Raw genomic sequence first — 12,888 nt, forward strand, 5'->3', positions numbered from 1 at the left:
TAAATTTTGGATTACGATAGACTACAACCAACTGTTGACAGCAACGAAAATTCCAAGAAAAGCCTAAACTTTTTGTTGCCTGCCCTGGAAACTGAAAACTGTGCTCATTTTTACCTCAAAACCCAGACTGATGTTTGTGGTGTTAGATCAGATGAGTTTCAGATCAGAACCGACACAAAGAGCTGCAGTTTCTTCTCATCTTGTGTGTTAAAACACTCTGTCCTGTGCCATCCACTGAAATATCTCTGTACAAATGCTCTACTGGTACTGCTACTGCTAAATTGACAATGTTATGTTATGTCATGGACCATGGTGGTGTACTTGTTGACCAATGCCTATGATTTTTTCTGTTTTTTCTTATGATCTATTTATGTGCACCTCGAATAATAACGGGTCAACCGTCTGACCTTACTACATTTGATTGATAAGGAAACCTTAAGAATTTCTCTTGAGATATTAATGACCACCGTAGTTTGAACTCATTTTAGGTTGACATGTTTTTCCTTCTAAGTTTGCACCTGGCAAAATTGGGAAGGCCAGGCCAGAGGTGTGGGACATGGAGAAATGGGCCCATAATGGGCTGGGCCATGGGCCATGGGCTTTGCGGGTTTGCAGGTAGGGCATCTTTTTGTTGAGTTGATATGACAGGTAAGGAGTGGGTAATGGGTAGGGCCCATCTGCCACTTCAAAATGTTGGAAATTTTGGTGAAGAGGGAAATGGCACTGCCTTGTCCTCTAATGGGGAGAGAGTAGAGAGCAAAGATTTTTGGAAAATGACGTCGTTTTGAGGATTCTGGTTCAGGGAACCTGCTGGTGCTGGAGTTCTGGTTTTCATTGTTAATGCACCGCCAAATCAACCGTCGGCCCCGAGGTCACGTGCCCTAATGATTTCTGTATGTGTATTGCCCCTTAGTTGTCTTTTTTTTTTTTTTAACAATTAAAAAATATATATACACTTGTTTTCTTAATTTAAAAAAATTAGAAGTATGAAATAGTAACCAGAATATAGGATTTAATTAAATAGTTTATAGGTTATCTTTATTAGTTTTATAGAATTTTTTTTTTTCTATTCAGTATTTTTGTTTCTTGATATCCAGATATAGATGATACTTTAAAAAAATTAAATAAATAATAATAATAATAATATATAGATGAAAATAGATAAAAATGTTCTCTTTTTACTTTTAAAGAAATTATTTAAATTTTCTTCAACTATGTAAAAAGAAACCATCGTTCTGATGAAGAAAAAAAAAATTCTACCAAATATTTCAAATTTCAATCTATGATATTATTTTTGGTGTATATATAATAATCTTGCTATTGAACAAACTAAAACAATAACAATGTTATAAATATGAATTTTTATTGATATTATACATTTCCATAACATTTAGGGGAACCAAAAAAAAAAGTAGGTATACTTTGAAAGCAATTATAAATATATGGTAGGTCAAATCGTGCGTGGAAAACACGATTTCGTTTAAAATTAAAAGGAATTGAAAATTTCAATGGAAAAATTTGCAAACCAAATCTAAGAATCTAAAGAAGTGATTTTTCGAGCATGAGTCACTGGAGAATAGGGCAAGTTTAGATATTTTTCACTATTCTAAATGTAAAAGTCTTGTCAAACTGTTCACTTGCGAGTATGTACTTCGCAAGGCTTCATTTTGATATATCAACTATTCATATTTGAACAATCTACTTGGAAAGGAAACAAGGGTTTAGTAACAACAAAAACATTATTTGAGGCCATTGATGACACATTACTGCAAACCAACAGCGTCCTCTCCATGAATAAAATGAGCAATTTCAATGGAATCACCAATGAACTAGAATGATAGATTCAAAGAACCAGAGTGAAATCTGGTAGACTTCACACTAACTATTCATTCAGACCAGAAGTTGCTTCTGTAGAAAGAGATGTGCAAGAATGGTTGACAAACATAGGTAGGTTGAGCGACGTGTTTGCGATATACTTGAACTCCTCGATCTCTTTTGCATCCACGGTTGAAGGATCCTATAAATATATGCCCGTTAAAATGTCGCACCGAAACATAAGTAAAAGATATCATTTACGAGCATCTAACCCTTTTCTCCACAATTTAATCCAAGATTCAACTTAGTTTTTTATGTAGCAGGTGAAGGAAAGAGATTTGTAGAAGATATTATGAATAAGCACTTGGTTCCATCAAATGAATTGTGTGCCAGATATGATCAACAATAACAGATTTCATAAATTTGAATTTTTGAAATGAAGCCAACAAACAACAGCAAAGGCAGAGTTTCATAGTTTCAAATGTGAGGTTGTAGAAGAATAGGCTCATGATTCCAGTGAAGAAATTTAGAAGTTTAAAAGCAATTAGGCAGTAGGCTGGTGCTACACTCATTGACAGAATGTATAATACCGCCATCACATTTTATGTGTCCTGTTACTCATTTTGTAGGGCTTTGTTCTATTATTTACCTTGCTATTCAATCTACAGATGTAGCCCACAAGCAGGAGTTGAATCTGCTGCTCAAATACTTTGCTATCACATTCATCCACTGACCATAGTTTCTGCCAAAAGTGAGGCAAGTTATTCAATATTGAATGGGGTTATCATAATTGGAGGCCCAACTCAGGAATCAACTCTAAGAAATAAAACTATCTCAAATATATGAAGGAAATGAATGTAAAGTACCCAAAGTCTTTTCCTTTTCGTACAGGAACAACATTTCCATCCGATGTTAACCACAACTTTGATAGTCCAAGCTGTAGCATTGACAGCGCCAGCCCAACCAAAGAATGTTCCAAAAACTTGGTCAGGCAATGATGCATCCTCTGAAATCATGCATTAAACTCATCATGATCTACAACATTCTGAAAAATCAAACCAACACATGAACTTATTCAGATCCCCTGGTCAAACTGATGCTGTCAAATTGTACTAATTTTGCCACCCCTTTTCAGAACCCCAGTAGCATTGAAAAGCAGTAAAAAGTCAGTTAGAAATTGATATTTGGACTTCAATTATAGCCAAGGGGGACCAAATTACATCCATGAAGATACTGGACATTGAAAATATGGAATTTGAAGTTTGAAATTTGAATGGTTGTAGAAAGGTTGTCCGTAATGATGATTTATTAAACTGTGTATTCGTTACAAGAAAGGCAGAGAAGTACAAACTCACACACCTGAGATTTCACTCGTAGACCCATTAACATATCGAGAGCATAGATATATTGGATCAATCGGTAAGGCTCTACCTACCCCTGAAATCAGCAGGTAATAAACTTGAGACAGTCAATTAGGAAATTAAAAGACTGTTGAAAAAAAAAGAATACAAGAAAAATAAAGAGATTCATACAGTCTTCAAATGGGGGAAGACCCCACAGCTCAGGCTGAAATTCTAGTAAAGAATGAAGCACTTTATCTGCTAGGGAAGAACACTCAACTTCCCCATGGGAGGGGACTGCTACAACCTTCATCTTGGCAGCCATAGCTGCTTTCACGCCAACCCTGTTGGAATGTATCTTGTTCAGAGAAAGGAAAAAGTTGGAGGTGCAGAAAGAGAGATATCCTAGGCAGCAGATGCCATACTGACTAACCCCAAAAGGCAAGGATGCCTAATAAATCGTACGGATTCAGGCATCTTTTTATTAGGTAGGACCTGAGATCAGATCATTAATTAATCAAACGAGTCTATTGATTCCTATAGCATGCGGTAATGTTGTTGTTCTTGTCTTTCTTCCCTTAAAGGTTAGGAAGCAAGCTTTTATTCAGTCATTTTAAAAGCTGGCTTAATATGAATGGCTGACGTGAAAAGATCTGCTAAATTGAATTGCTAACATTTTGAACGTTAAAAAAGTGATAACCAGTTATTTTCCTGGAAAATTTTGCCTGCAAACGCAGATGGTGGTTGAAAGTGTCATCAAGTTGGTTCCACTCAACGAAAATAAAAGCAAGAGCAAAGGGGCATGGGGTTGCTAGAAATAAGATAGTGTTGTGTCATCAACTCTTGCTGCAGAGTACAGGGAGGAAATAAAAGTTAGCTGCAAGACTTATTACAAAATCTGATAACCTAGAGATAATTTTTATCTATTTAAAATTTCTAGTCAAGAGAAAAACAAACTTACAAGGAATCTTCAATGACCAAGCAATGAGAAGTATCTACGCCCATCCTCTTTGCTGCCTCTTCAAATCTGAAAAAATAACGTTTAGGGGAAACAGTTTAGAAGAAGATACTGTCAAGGCCTTCCAGTTTAAGTAACATCAATCATATAGCCTAACGATAGAGGGAAATCAGTTGAAAAGTTAATTAGGAGAAGTAGTTTGCCATTGTTAACTAACGAGGATACCTTTAGATCAACAGTTTATTGAAGCCCTGAAAAAAATTTTCGTTATATTTTCTTCATTTTATAAGGCTACATAAGCTTAGGTGGGAAGGTATTTTCAACTTTTACCTGTTAATCAATTCAAAGTTCCAAAGAATTTTCTTTCCTTTTGACTCATTTCTCTCGTTCTTCATGGCTTTGGCTTAATCCATCACCCATTGCATCAAAGATAAATTCTAGATTAATTTACTTGTTTTCATTTCCTTCAGCATTTGGGTTTTGCAGATTTCGATAATCATCAAGGCAATACTATTAAATCTGTATGGCTTGCATTTCAGAATTCAACAATTGGACGTAAAGAAGGTCCTTAGACTTCCATTTCCACATGACCAAGAGCGAGGTTTTTAATAAGCCCTGAGTTCATGTCATGAAAAAACCCAACAGACAACAAATGAGACAGATTTTAGTCTTCACCAAGATGGTTCATGCAAAAAAGCCTTACAGATAAGGAGCAGGCTTCCCTTCAATAACTTGGTCACTGCCAAGAATCACAGAAAACCATTCCTTCCAACCTGCACACAAGAACATATAATGCAATCACGAAAACAAAATATGGGGACAAGTTGGACAGTATCAAAAGGCCAAATGTTGCACATGGTACTGGACAATAATAGGATGTAGTGTAACGAGAGAATATGGAGAACTAAATAAAAGACAAAAAAATGCCATAAAGTAAGGAAGCCAAAGCAAGCAATTAGTGCAAATCCCACTAGTCGACGCATAGAATATGGTTCAACTCCAATGACCAATAGGGAGTAGGAAGGCTTTGCACTACTTCCCAAGTTCTTCCATATAAAAGTTAGGATAGCTGAAGAAAGCTGTCAGATAGTTACTATTTCTGGGAAGTATGAAAACAACAATTGCTATAATTACTCAAAATTAGCATATGATCTGTTCAACACATCATAGACAACCTCAAAACAAAACAAAAGAATGATAGAGAGAGAGATAGAGTACTGTTCCAAAATAATTGCATGTGTTGTTACATATACATGTGCTTTTCTGAAAAGCAATCAGGAGAATATGACCCTACCCTACAATGCAGGAGTTTAATCATCATAAAATTGGGAAAAGGGGGACAAAGGAGTATGCTAAACCCCAGACGAAGCAAATCATGTGCATCCACTAAAGAACCAATTATTAAGTGTACCGATCCTTTGGCTGTGTGTGTTGTATTCGCCTGTCTATATTTGCAAGACCTCTTCAATTAATACCCAGATAATAAAATTCTAAAGTAACTGATTCTTCATTTGCAGCACAATACCTTTATCAAATAAAATAAAAAAACCTACCCTGCACCAGAAGAGATTGCAAAGCAAGTGGACGAAAAGAGCAATTAACTAAGTATATGAAGAAGAAATTACCTCTCATACAAGAGATTTTGGCGTAGATATATTCATTTAATGAGTTTGAAGCGAGCGCAAATGGCACCTTGTGAGAGTAAAGATGTTTGATAAGACGGTCAGCACCAGGAAGTGCTTTAACAGAAGGCCATCTGAAGAGTATTTCAACAGTTAAAGAAACAAAAAATTACAGAAACAAACAAAAGATAAGAGCCGGAGTCTCACTTTTCCCTGTACATTGGGGTAATTTCTTGAATAAATTGGTCTGGTGTCAATGGAAGGCCATAATCCCTAACGATTGCAGCTGCAGATTCTTTCTGGGTCCTGCCCAATCTCTTCTCCTCTTCCCTCTTCTTGTCCAAAACCTTTCCATATTTTGCCAAGAAGTCATTCACCACGTCCTTTGTCGCCCTCTCTGCGCATAATAGAACAGTAATCTGCATTCTCATACGACCATTACGTGAAAATAAGAAAATACCTAAACAATTAGAAGAAACTACAGACCAGTGTCCAAAAGGGTTCCATCGAGGTCGAGAATCACAGCAGAAACTCTGCTAGGTTCAGACTCAAAGGAACTCATCCGCAACCGAAGGTGATAAATCGTAATTTGAATCTACTAGTGAATGGAAGAGATTATAGTATAAGCCGGATTTGAAATGAGAAGGGGGACACTGTTATAAACCTTGAGGTTCATCCCTGGCTAGTGGCGAGGGATCAATACCCATGATTGGAGTTGGGATTCCAACCCCGAATCAGAATTCAATTAATAGCGTAAAGAAATTCCACGCAGATTGAGTTGACAGAGAAAGAACGATCATGTTAGGCAAGTTGGGAGGAAATTGGTTAGAAATTCTGGTTTTTTCCGCTTTACTCTGTTCTTCGTGGAGATTGAATAACGACAAAGGACAAAAATGGTGGATTTGAACGATTATTTGATGCTTCCAATGCTTGGGTTATTCCAACTGCCAAATCTCGTTCGATTGGAATCTGTATGTTTAGCAGTTTCTGCATTCTCGAACTTCGGAGAATGTTGAGCAAGCTTCATGATCACGGAGAGAATATTCACAGTATCTTCGAAATTCTGTTATTCACCTAATTTCAAAAATTAAAAATGATTTTGATTTTTTTAAAATTTTATTTTATTACAATGAATGATTTTAGAAATCGTGGTGTTCATGAGAACAGGAATGATTTGAATTAAATTTAATCGATCATTGATCCTTCCCGATAAGTTATTGTCTCACCAATTAACTAATCAGATCAGAGTCCTCTTTTGAAATGGTTCCAGTTCTATAAAATCTAATCATTTGACAATTCAACAAAAAGTTTGAGTATCTGGAGAAATTAATTCAACTCAGAGTTGAGCTTTCTTCCTACTCATCTTTTTTTATTTTTTATTTTTGTACTTAAATCAAGGCATATCATAATAGGACAGTCCTATTCGAAACTATCATATGTCTAAAGCAATATCTAAATAATTTTAAAAATCATATGTCTAAAGCAATATCTAAATAATTTTAAAAGTTTTTCATGATTTTGTCTGTGTCCATAAACAAATAAAAATATTTCGACTTGTTTAGAACATGTCCAAATCATACTACGAAGCACCCGTACTAAAAAAAATCTGATCTTCTTAACGAAAGAAAATAAGACATGATTTAAAAATCACAATTTTAGATTTTTTATTTCAAGAGATAACAAGTAAAAAGATCCCTTCAAATCCAGTAGAAAGAAACGGGACTTGTTCCTGCTTTTCTTTCTTTTAAAAGCATCTACATATTGAATATTTAAATATATCAATTATTTATTAGCTAGTAATTTAATCTTGATTGATTGATTTTTTTTCCCCAATTCATCAACAATGAGTGGAATGGGTGGAATGGATATTTGTGTTTTAATTGCATTTGATTTAATAAACCGTCATTGTCAGTGGGAATGAATTTTAAAGAGAGATGGAGAGAATTTGAAAAACTCATAATTATCAATATTCTTCTATAACTTTGTTTACTTTTCAATTAAAAAAATCTTATAAATTTGACTTGGGTCAAAACATTAAAAACAAAGTGCAGGTTTAAATTCTCACTAGTATTTTTCAAATTAAAAAAATCCTTAATATATATTTAGTTTCATAACAAAAGTTTTTATTTTATAACATTTTTGGGAGTGAATTAAGTTTGTTTGTCATACACGGGTCAATAAATCTAATGAATTAATTTACGCCACGCATGAATGAAACAGAGATCCATCCTTCACTTTTTCTTCTATTACCAAATGGTATTCTTAAACAATGCAAATAAATAAATAAAATCCAGCATCATTAACACGAAAAATATATTTATCAAAATTCATTTTATTCACAAAAAAAGAAAGAAAAAAGAGTGTCAAGGTTGTTCAATAGGATACGGTGTCGTGTTGCTATAGAACTAAGATTTAATGCGTGCAGTGGTATGGTGAGCACAAAGGAATGATTCCACAGTTTATTGCGATCTAAATGGGCCAATGCAGCAACAAGGTGGGGCTCATCTTAGAAATATTGTCACATTAATCAAAATAATGCTCTCACTCACATCCAGTACAGAATGTTGTAAGCATTTTTTTACATTCCTGTTCCCATCATCACACATAATACCATTATATCATCACTTCATATTCCTAAATAATTCTCATTCTTCTCAAATTTTAAACATTTAATTTGATTACACAAAATATAAAAAGGCTTAAATCCCATGGAAGAAATAAAGAGGATGCTCAAAATAGTTCCTGTTAATTTAGTATATATTTCCATAAATAGGCTAAATGTATGTTTCTTTTTAATTTAGTCTCTATTATTTAAAAAATTTTACATAGCCTTTTATATTTTAAAATTTTTCATTTTAGCCTCTATTATTAATGATGTTAAAATTGGACCGAGATAAACTTACATCAGGTAGTGTGCTTAGTGAATTCATGAAAGCCTAGAAGCAAAAAAAAAAAAAAGAAAGAAAAAAAAAATCAACACTTCTACTGATTTCTTTAAAATTTGAAACTTCTCTCTAATATAACCTCTTCCCTCTCAATTTCCACTAATTCACCAAGTATTTTGGTAGGTAAGTTGACCTTCAACCGATTTTAAAATTTACAAATGAGAGATTATATTGAAAAATATTAAAACGCAAGATTAAATTGAAACTTTTTAAACGATGAGAACCTCACTCAAACAGGACTAAAATATATATCTCACCATTAAAAAATTAAAAGATAATGAAGAAGAATAATCACCAGGTTGAACTGTAGATAGATTCTGTTGCAACTTTGAAAGGGGGACTTTTTGCATTCGTCGATCTGGCAGTTGTAGTTCCCTGTACTCAAATTCTATTTCATCAGTAGAAAGAAAGAGAGAGCAAGAGGGAAGAGGCAAAGTTATATTTATAAGACTTGACATAGAACATATATAATGCTTCAACAGAAACCCTCCATCTGGGCAATGGCATTTTTCATCTGAACAGGATGGATAAAACACCTTAACAATCAAGTCATTCCCCCGACTACAACCTATCGACCATCACTGAGAAGGGAAAGCTTGTGCAATTGCAGATTAGACCAAACAAGTCCAGACATCATACTCAAAAATAAACCACACAATAATGGGCATCAGAAAAAAGGGAAGAGGAGAAAAAAAGAGAGAGAAGAACAAAGGGAAGATAATAAAAGGAACCCTCCTTATGCTAAACACTAAGGGCAATTATCAAGTCACATCCATCATCTCCAGAGTACTGATTGTGCCACTTAAGATGCTATCCGCTTCACTGCAGCAAATGAAGAATGGTTACGTATACTTCAAAAATGACTGACTAACAGCAACAAACGGTTTGAGCTACTCACCTCGGCATCATCACCACCAGAAACCTTGGTAGTGCCGTTGATCTTTTGGGCATCTTCTGTAGCAATGAGGAATCGCGTGTCAATAAAGAGAGAGACGAGAGATAAGAGGAAATCTAACGAGATGATGATGTTTATAATGAACTTTGTGGTAAAAATTAAGGTTAACTAATTTGGCCACACTCAGAGATTAAAAAAATGACCAAGTCACTGCTATCATCCCAAGACAGAGCAAGGAGAATCCTTCAATCAAGGACATACTGGCTATGGCTGCAGTTCTCAAGTAGATGTACAAATTCCAATTGCTCATATCTTATGATAACAGCTTATCTTCCTTTTATCAGAAATTATAGCATGTAGCAACTCGTTCTCATCGTTATCTGAATGCTTAAGATATCCTAAGTTCTTTCACATTGGCCTTCTCCTTAAGCACCCCAACAAAGAATTAAACCACAACTATAAGGCCAGTCCTAGGTCATAAAGACGTGGTTATTAATCTATATTAAATCTTCAACCACATCTATCTTTTTTCTTCCTATCCATTATCCAGTTTTCATTTGTATCAGCAATGCTCAAATTATTACATAGTTCGCATGGAAATCCTTTGGCCAAGCTTTTAAAACCACGACACAGGAGAAGCCCAACGAAGAGTGTGACATTACCTCCATCTTCTGGGATGTCAGAAGTCCATAATGTCAGGTTGTCCCTAAGAAGCTGCATGATTAAGGTGCTATCTTTGTATGACTCCTCATTGAGGGTGTCGAGTTCAGAGATGGCTTCATCAAAGGCTTGCTTTGCCAGGTGGCAAGCCCTAAACAAAGAAAAAAAAATGTAGCTACCAACATCAACTGAGCTCCGAAGAGGACAAATTTACACTAGGTTCACTGATAATATTACATTAACCAGACCTTTCAGGTGAATTCAAGATTTCATAGTAGAAGACGGAGAAATTTAATGCCAAACCCAGGCGGATAGGGTGTGTAGGAGGTAACTCAGATTCGGCTGAGCTGGTTGCAGCCTGTTACAAACAAGGTAAAAGCAAGACAGATGTAAAAACTAGTAAATGAATAGACTGAAGAGAAATACAGAGTCCTATAGAATTTCTCAATTACAATGTTTGAGAAGATAATTCCAAGTAGTCCAATCAAAAACCTTCTGGCAAATAATTTGATGTAAACCTTATTGTGAACAAGTTTTACCAGGGTAAAGAGAATTCATTGTTTTATCTGCTTCTACAATTAGAAAAGGGAAGGCAGTACTAGAAACAAAGCAAATATCAAATGCCAGTTTCCTGCCAAAGTAATTGAAGCATGTAATTTTCTCAATTATCATCCAGTCTACTGCTATGAGAATATATTATATAGGCCAAGAAAAAATGTGAAAATATAGATATTTAGCTAAAGAATACATACTTATTCAGTATATTATAAGGGACAATGCAAACAATCAACACAATCTAGAAAGAGACAAGAGAGTCAAGCATGACATATGTTTAAAATAGAGAAGAATATAACAGGATAAAGAGTAGAAGGACATGATTCATATGAAAAAATAAGGAAAAAATTATATGCCCACCTCATATGCTTTCATTGATTGATCAGCTGCATCTTTCTTTTCATTACCAGACTTAAATTCTGCTAGGTAACGATAATAATCTCCTTTCCTGCAATGAAGGATGATTCAATATCACCAGTGTCCAGTAGTCATGCACCTAAGCATTAATACATAAGCTAGAAGTATACTCACATCTTATAATAGAACACTGTCGATTCCCCAGCTGAAGCTGAGGGAATCAGGTGCTCATCAATCACAGTCATGATGTCAGTACAAATACCAGAGAGCTCTGATTCAACCTTCTGTCTGTATTCCTTGATGCGTTTTGCATTTGCTTCATTTCCTTTAGCTTCTTCCTTCTGCTCTATCGATGATAGAATCCTCCATGAGGCTCTCCGTGCACCAACCACATTCTTGTATCCAACAGAGAGCAAGTTTCTTTCCTCGACTGTCAGTTCAACATCAAGCTTTGCGACATTCTTCATTGCATCCACCATTTCTATTACAAAAGGGATGAGCAACGTAAATAAAAATCAGCATCACCATTTATCATCCAAAACCAACCACAATCAGAGTTTGACTGTCGAGACAACTTCAATTTGGTTTGCGCTTACAGATAAAATGATGTCCACAAGTTGTCTGTGTGAGAGTGAAGTATTAGCTACTCGAGTGACGATCAAAAAACTTTGTAAAAAAAGTGTTTTCTATTAAATCGAACAGATCAGACAGAACTCAATATCAAACTACAGATCAAGAGAAAAATATGGCGCGAGGAGCAAAACTAAAGAAATGTAGCAGAATGTTAGACAAAGTAAATTTCCACAGTTCTCAAACAGATCGTGTAAACGAAGAAACATAACAACACTCAAAAGGACATACTGCGGACACATTATACACAGAAGCAAGCGATCGTACTTCAAATCCCACAAAAGGCATAAATACAGAGGACAAGCAAAATTAAACATATCACACAAACAAAGAGAAATGCGATCTAATCAGAGAGCCAAAAGTTTAAAAAAAAAAAAATCAAATAACAAAGCATCAGAAAACAAATCAAACGGAAATCGTAAAAGACAAGAAGATGCCACAAACCATCATAACGCTCGGCCTGCTCGGCGAGCTTGGCGATGTAAACGAAGTTCTCGCGGTCTTTAGAGGAAGCCATGGCCGATCTGAGACCAAAGAATTAGGGTTTGCTATACAGTGTGGGTTTTTTGGTGGTTCTGGCTCGGAAAGAGAGAGGCAGAGTCAGACCCACAGAATTGAAGAAACCAACAATATCAGAAGAATATCACCTTCAAATTGCTTTTATGGTTAATTTAATTATTATATATTTTTATTACTGTTATTATTATTATTATTATGTCTTTTTATTTTTTTTGTGAAAACTATTATTATTATGTCTTTACAGTTTACTCTTTATATTTGTTCTTCTTCGCTGTTCAAAAAGATTCTGGTCTCCGGAAATTGACATATAAATTAGCCGCGTATTAGAGATAATTCGCTGAAATTTCTCTCCAATCGCCGCGTGCCACGTACACCATAATAATTTCTTGCTATAGAAAAATCCTTGCCGCTCTCACGAATCAACAGCTGCCACGTTTCATAGACCACCAATTGCCTATCGACGGTCTTAAATTTTACAGCACCACCACCCCAATTTTAATGCTTATTATAAATTATAAAATAAATAAAAAGAATGTTAACTTACCTGCTCTTATTGTAAACTTTAAAGGCAATTTTTCAAAAAATGCCCTCG

General features: G+C 35.1%; 2 protein-coding genes across 5 annotated transcripts; both read right to left on the reverse strand.

The window, feature by feature from the left end:
- Nucleotides 1-1,577: 1,577 nt before the first annotated feature.
- On the reverse strand, nt 1,578-9,138 carry LOC111016659 (bifunctional riboflavin kinase/FMN phosphatase). 3 transcript variants are annotated; one of them, XM_088122769.1, is made up of 11 exons: nt 8,976-9,116; nt 6,222-6,798; nt 5,943-6,132; nt 5,739-5,869; nt 4,817-4,886; nt 4,117-4,182; nt 3,348-3,499; nt 3,175-3,252; nt 2,682-2,821; nt 2,465-2,557; nt 1,578-2,017 (listed from the first exon to the last, which is right to left on the reverse strand). In XM_088122769.1, exons 2-11 carry the CDS (start codon nt 6,295-6,297, stop codon nt 1,883-1,885), a joined length of 1,131 nt encoding a protein of 376 aa, XP_087978895.1. In that variant the 5' UTR covers nt 6,298-6,798; nt 8,976-9,116; the 3' UTR covers nt 1,578-1,882. The 3 variants fall into 3 exon arrangements, with proteins under 3 accessions (XP_087978895.1, XP_022147813.1, XP_022147812.1); XM_022292121.2 differs by having other exon boundaries at nt 6,222-6,809; nt 8,976-9,110; XM_022292120.2 differs by lacking the exon at nt 6,222-6,798 and having other exon boundaries at nt 8,976-9,138.
- Nucleotides 9,105-12,417, reverse strand: LOC111016660 (general regulatory factor 9). Of its 2 annotated transcripts, none has more exons than XM_022292123.2 (7): nt 12,222-12,417; nt 11,322-11,628; nt 11,151-11,238; nt 10,484-10,593; nt 10,238-10,386; nt 9,579-9,631; nt 9,105-9,502 (listed from the first exon to the last, which is right to left on the reverse strand). In XM_022292123.2, the coding sequence occupies exons 1-7, from the start codon at nt 12,292-12,294 to the stop codon at nt 9,500-9,502; spliced, it is 783 nt and encodes a 260-aa protein (XP_022147815.1). In that variant the 5' UTR covers nt 12,295-12,417; the 3' UTR covers nt 9,105-9,499. The 2 variants fall into 2 exon arrangements, with proteins under 2 accessions (XP_022147815.1, XP_022147814.1); XM_022292122.2 differs by having other exon boundaries at nt 9,579-9,634; nt 12,222-12,416.
- Nucleotides 12,418-12,888: the final 471 nt, after the last annotated feature.

This window comes from Momordica charantia, assembly GCF_013281855.1.
Source record: "Momordica charantia cultivar OHB3-1 chromosome 4 unlocalized genomic scaffold, Mcharantia_2.0 BLBB01000004.1, whole genome shotgun sequence".
In the NCBI taxonomy this organism is placed as follows: Eukaryota; Viridiplantae; Streptophyta; class Magnoliopsida; order Cucurbitales; family Cucurbitaceae; genus Momordica; species Momordica charantia.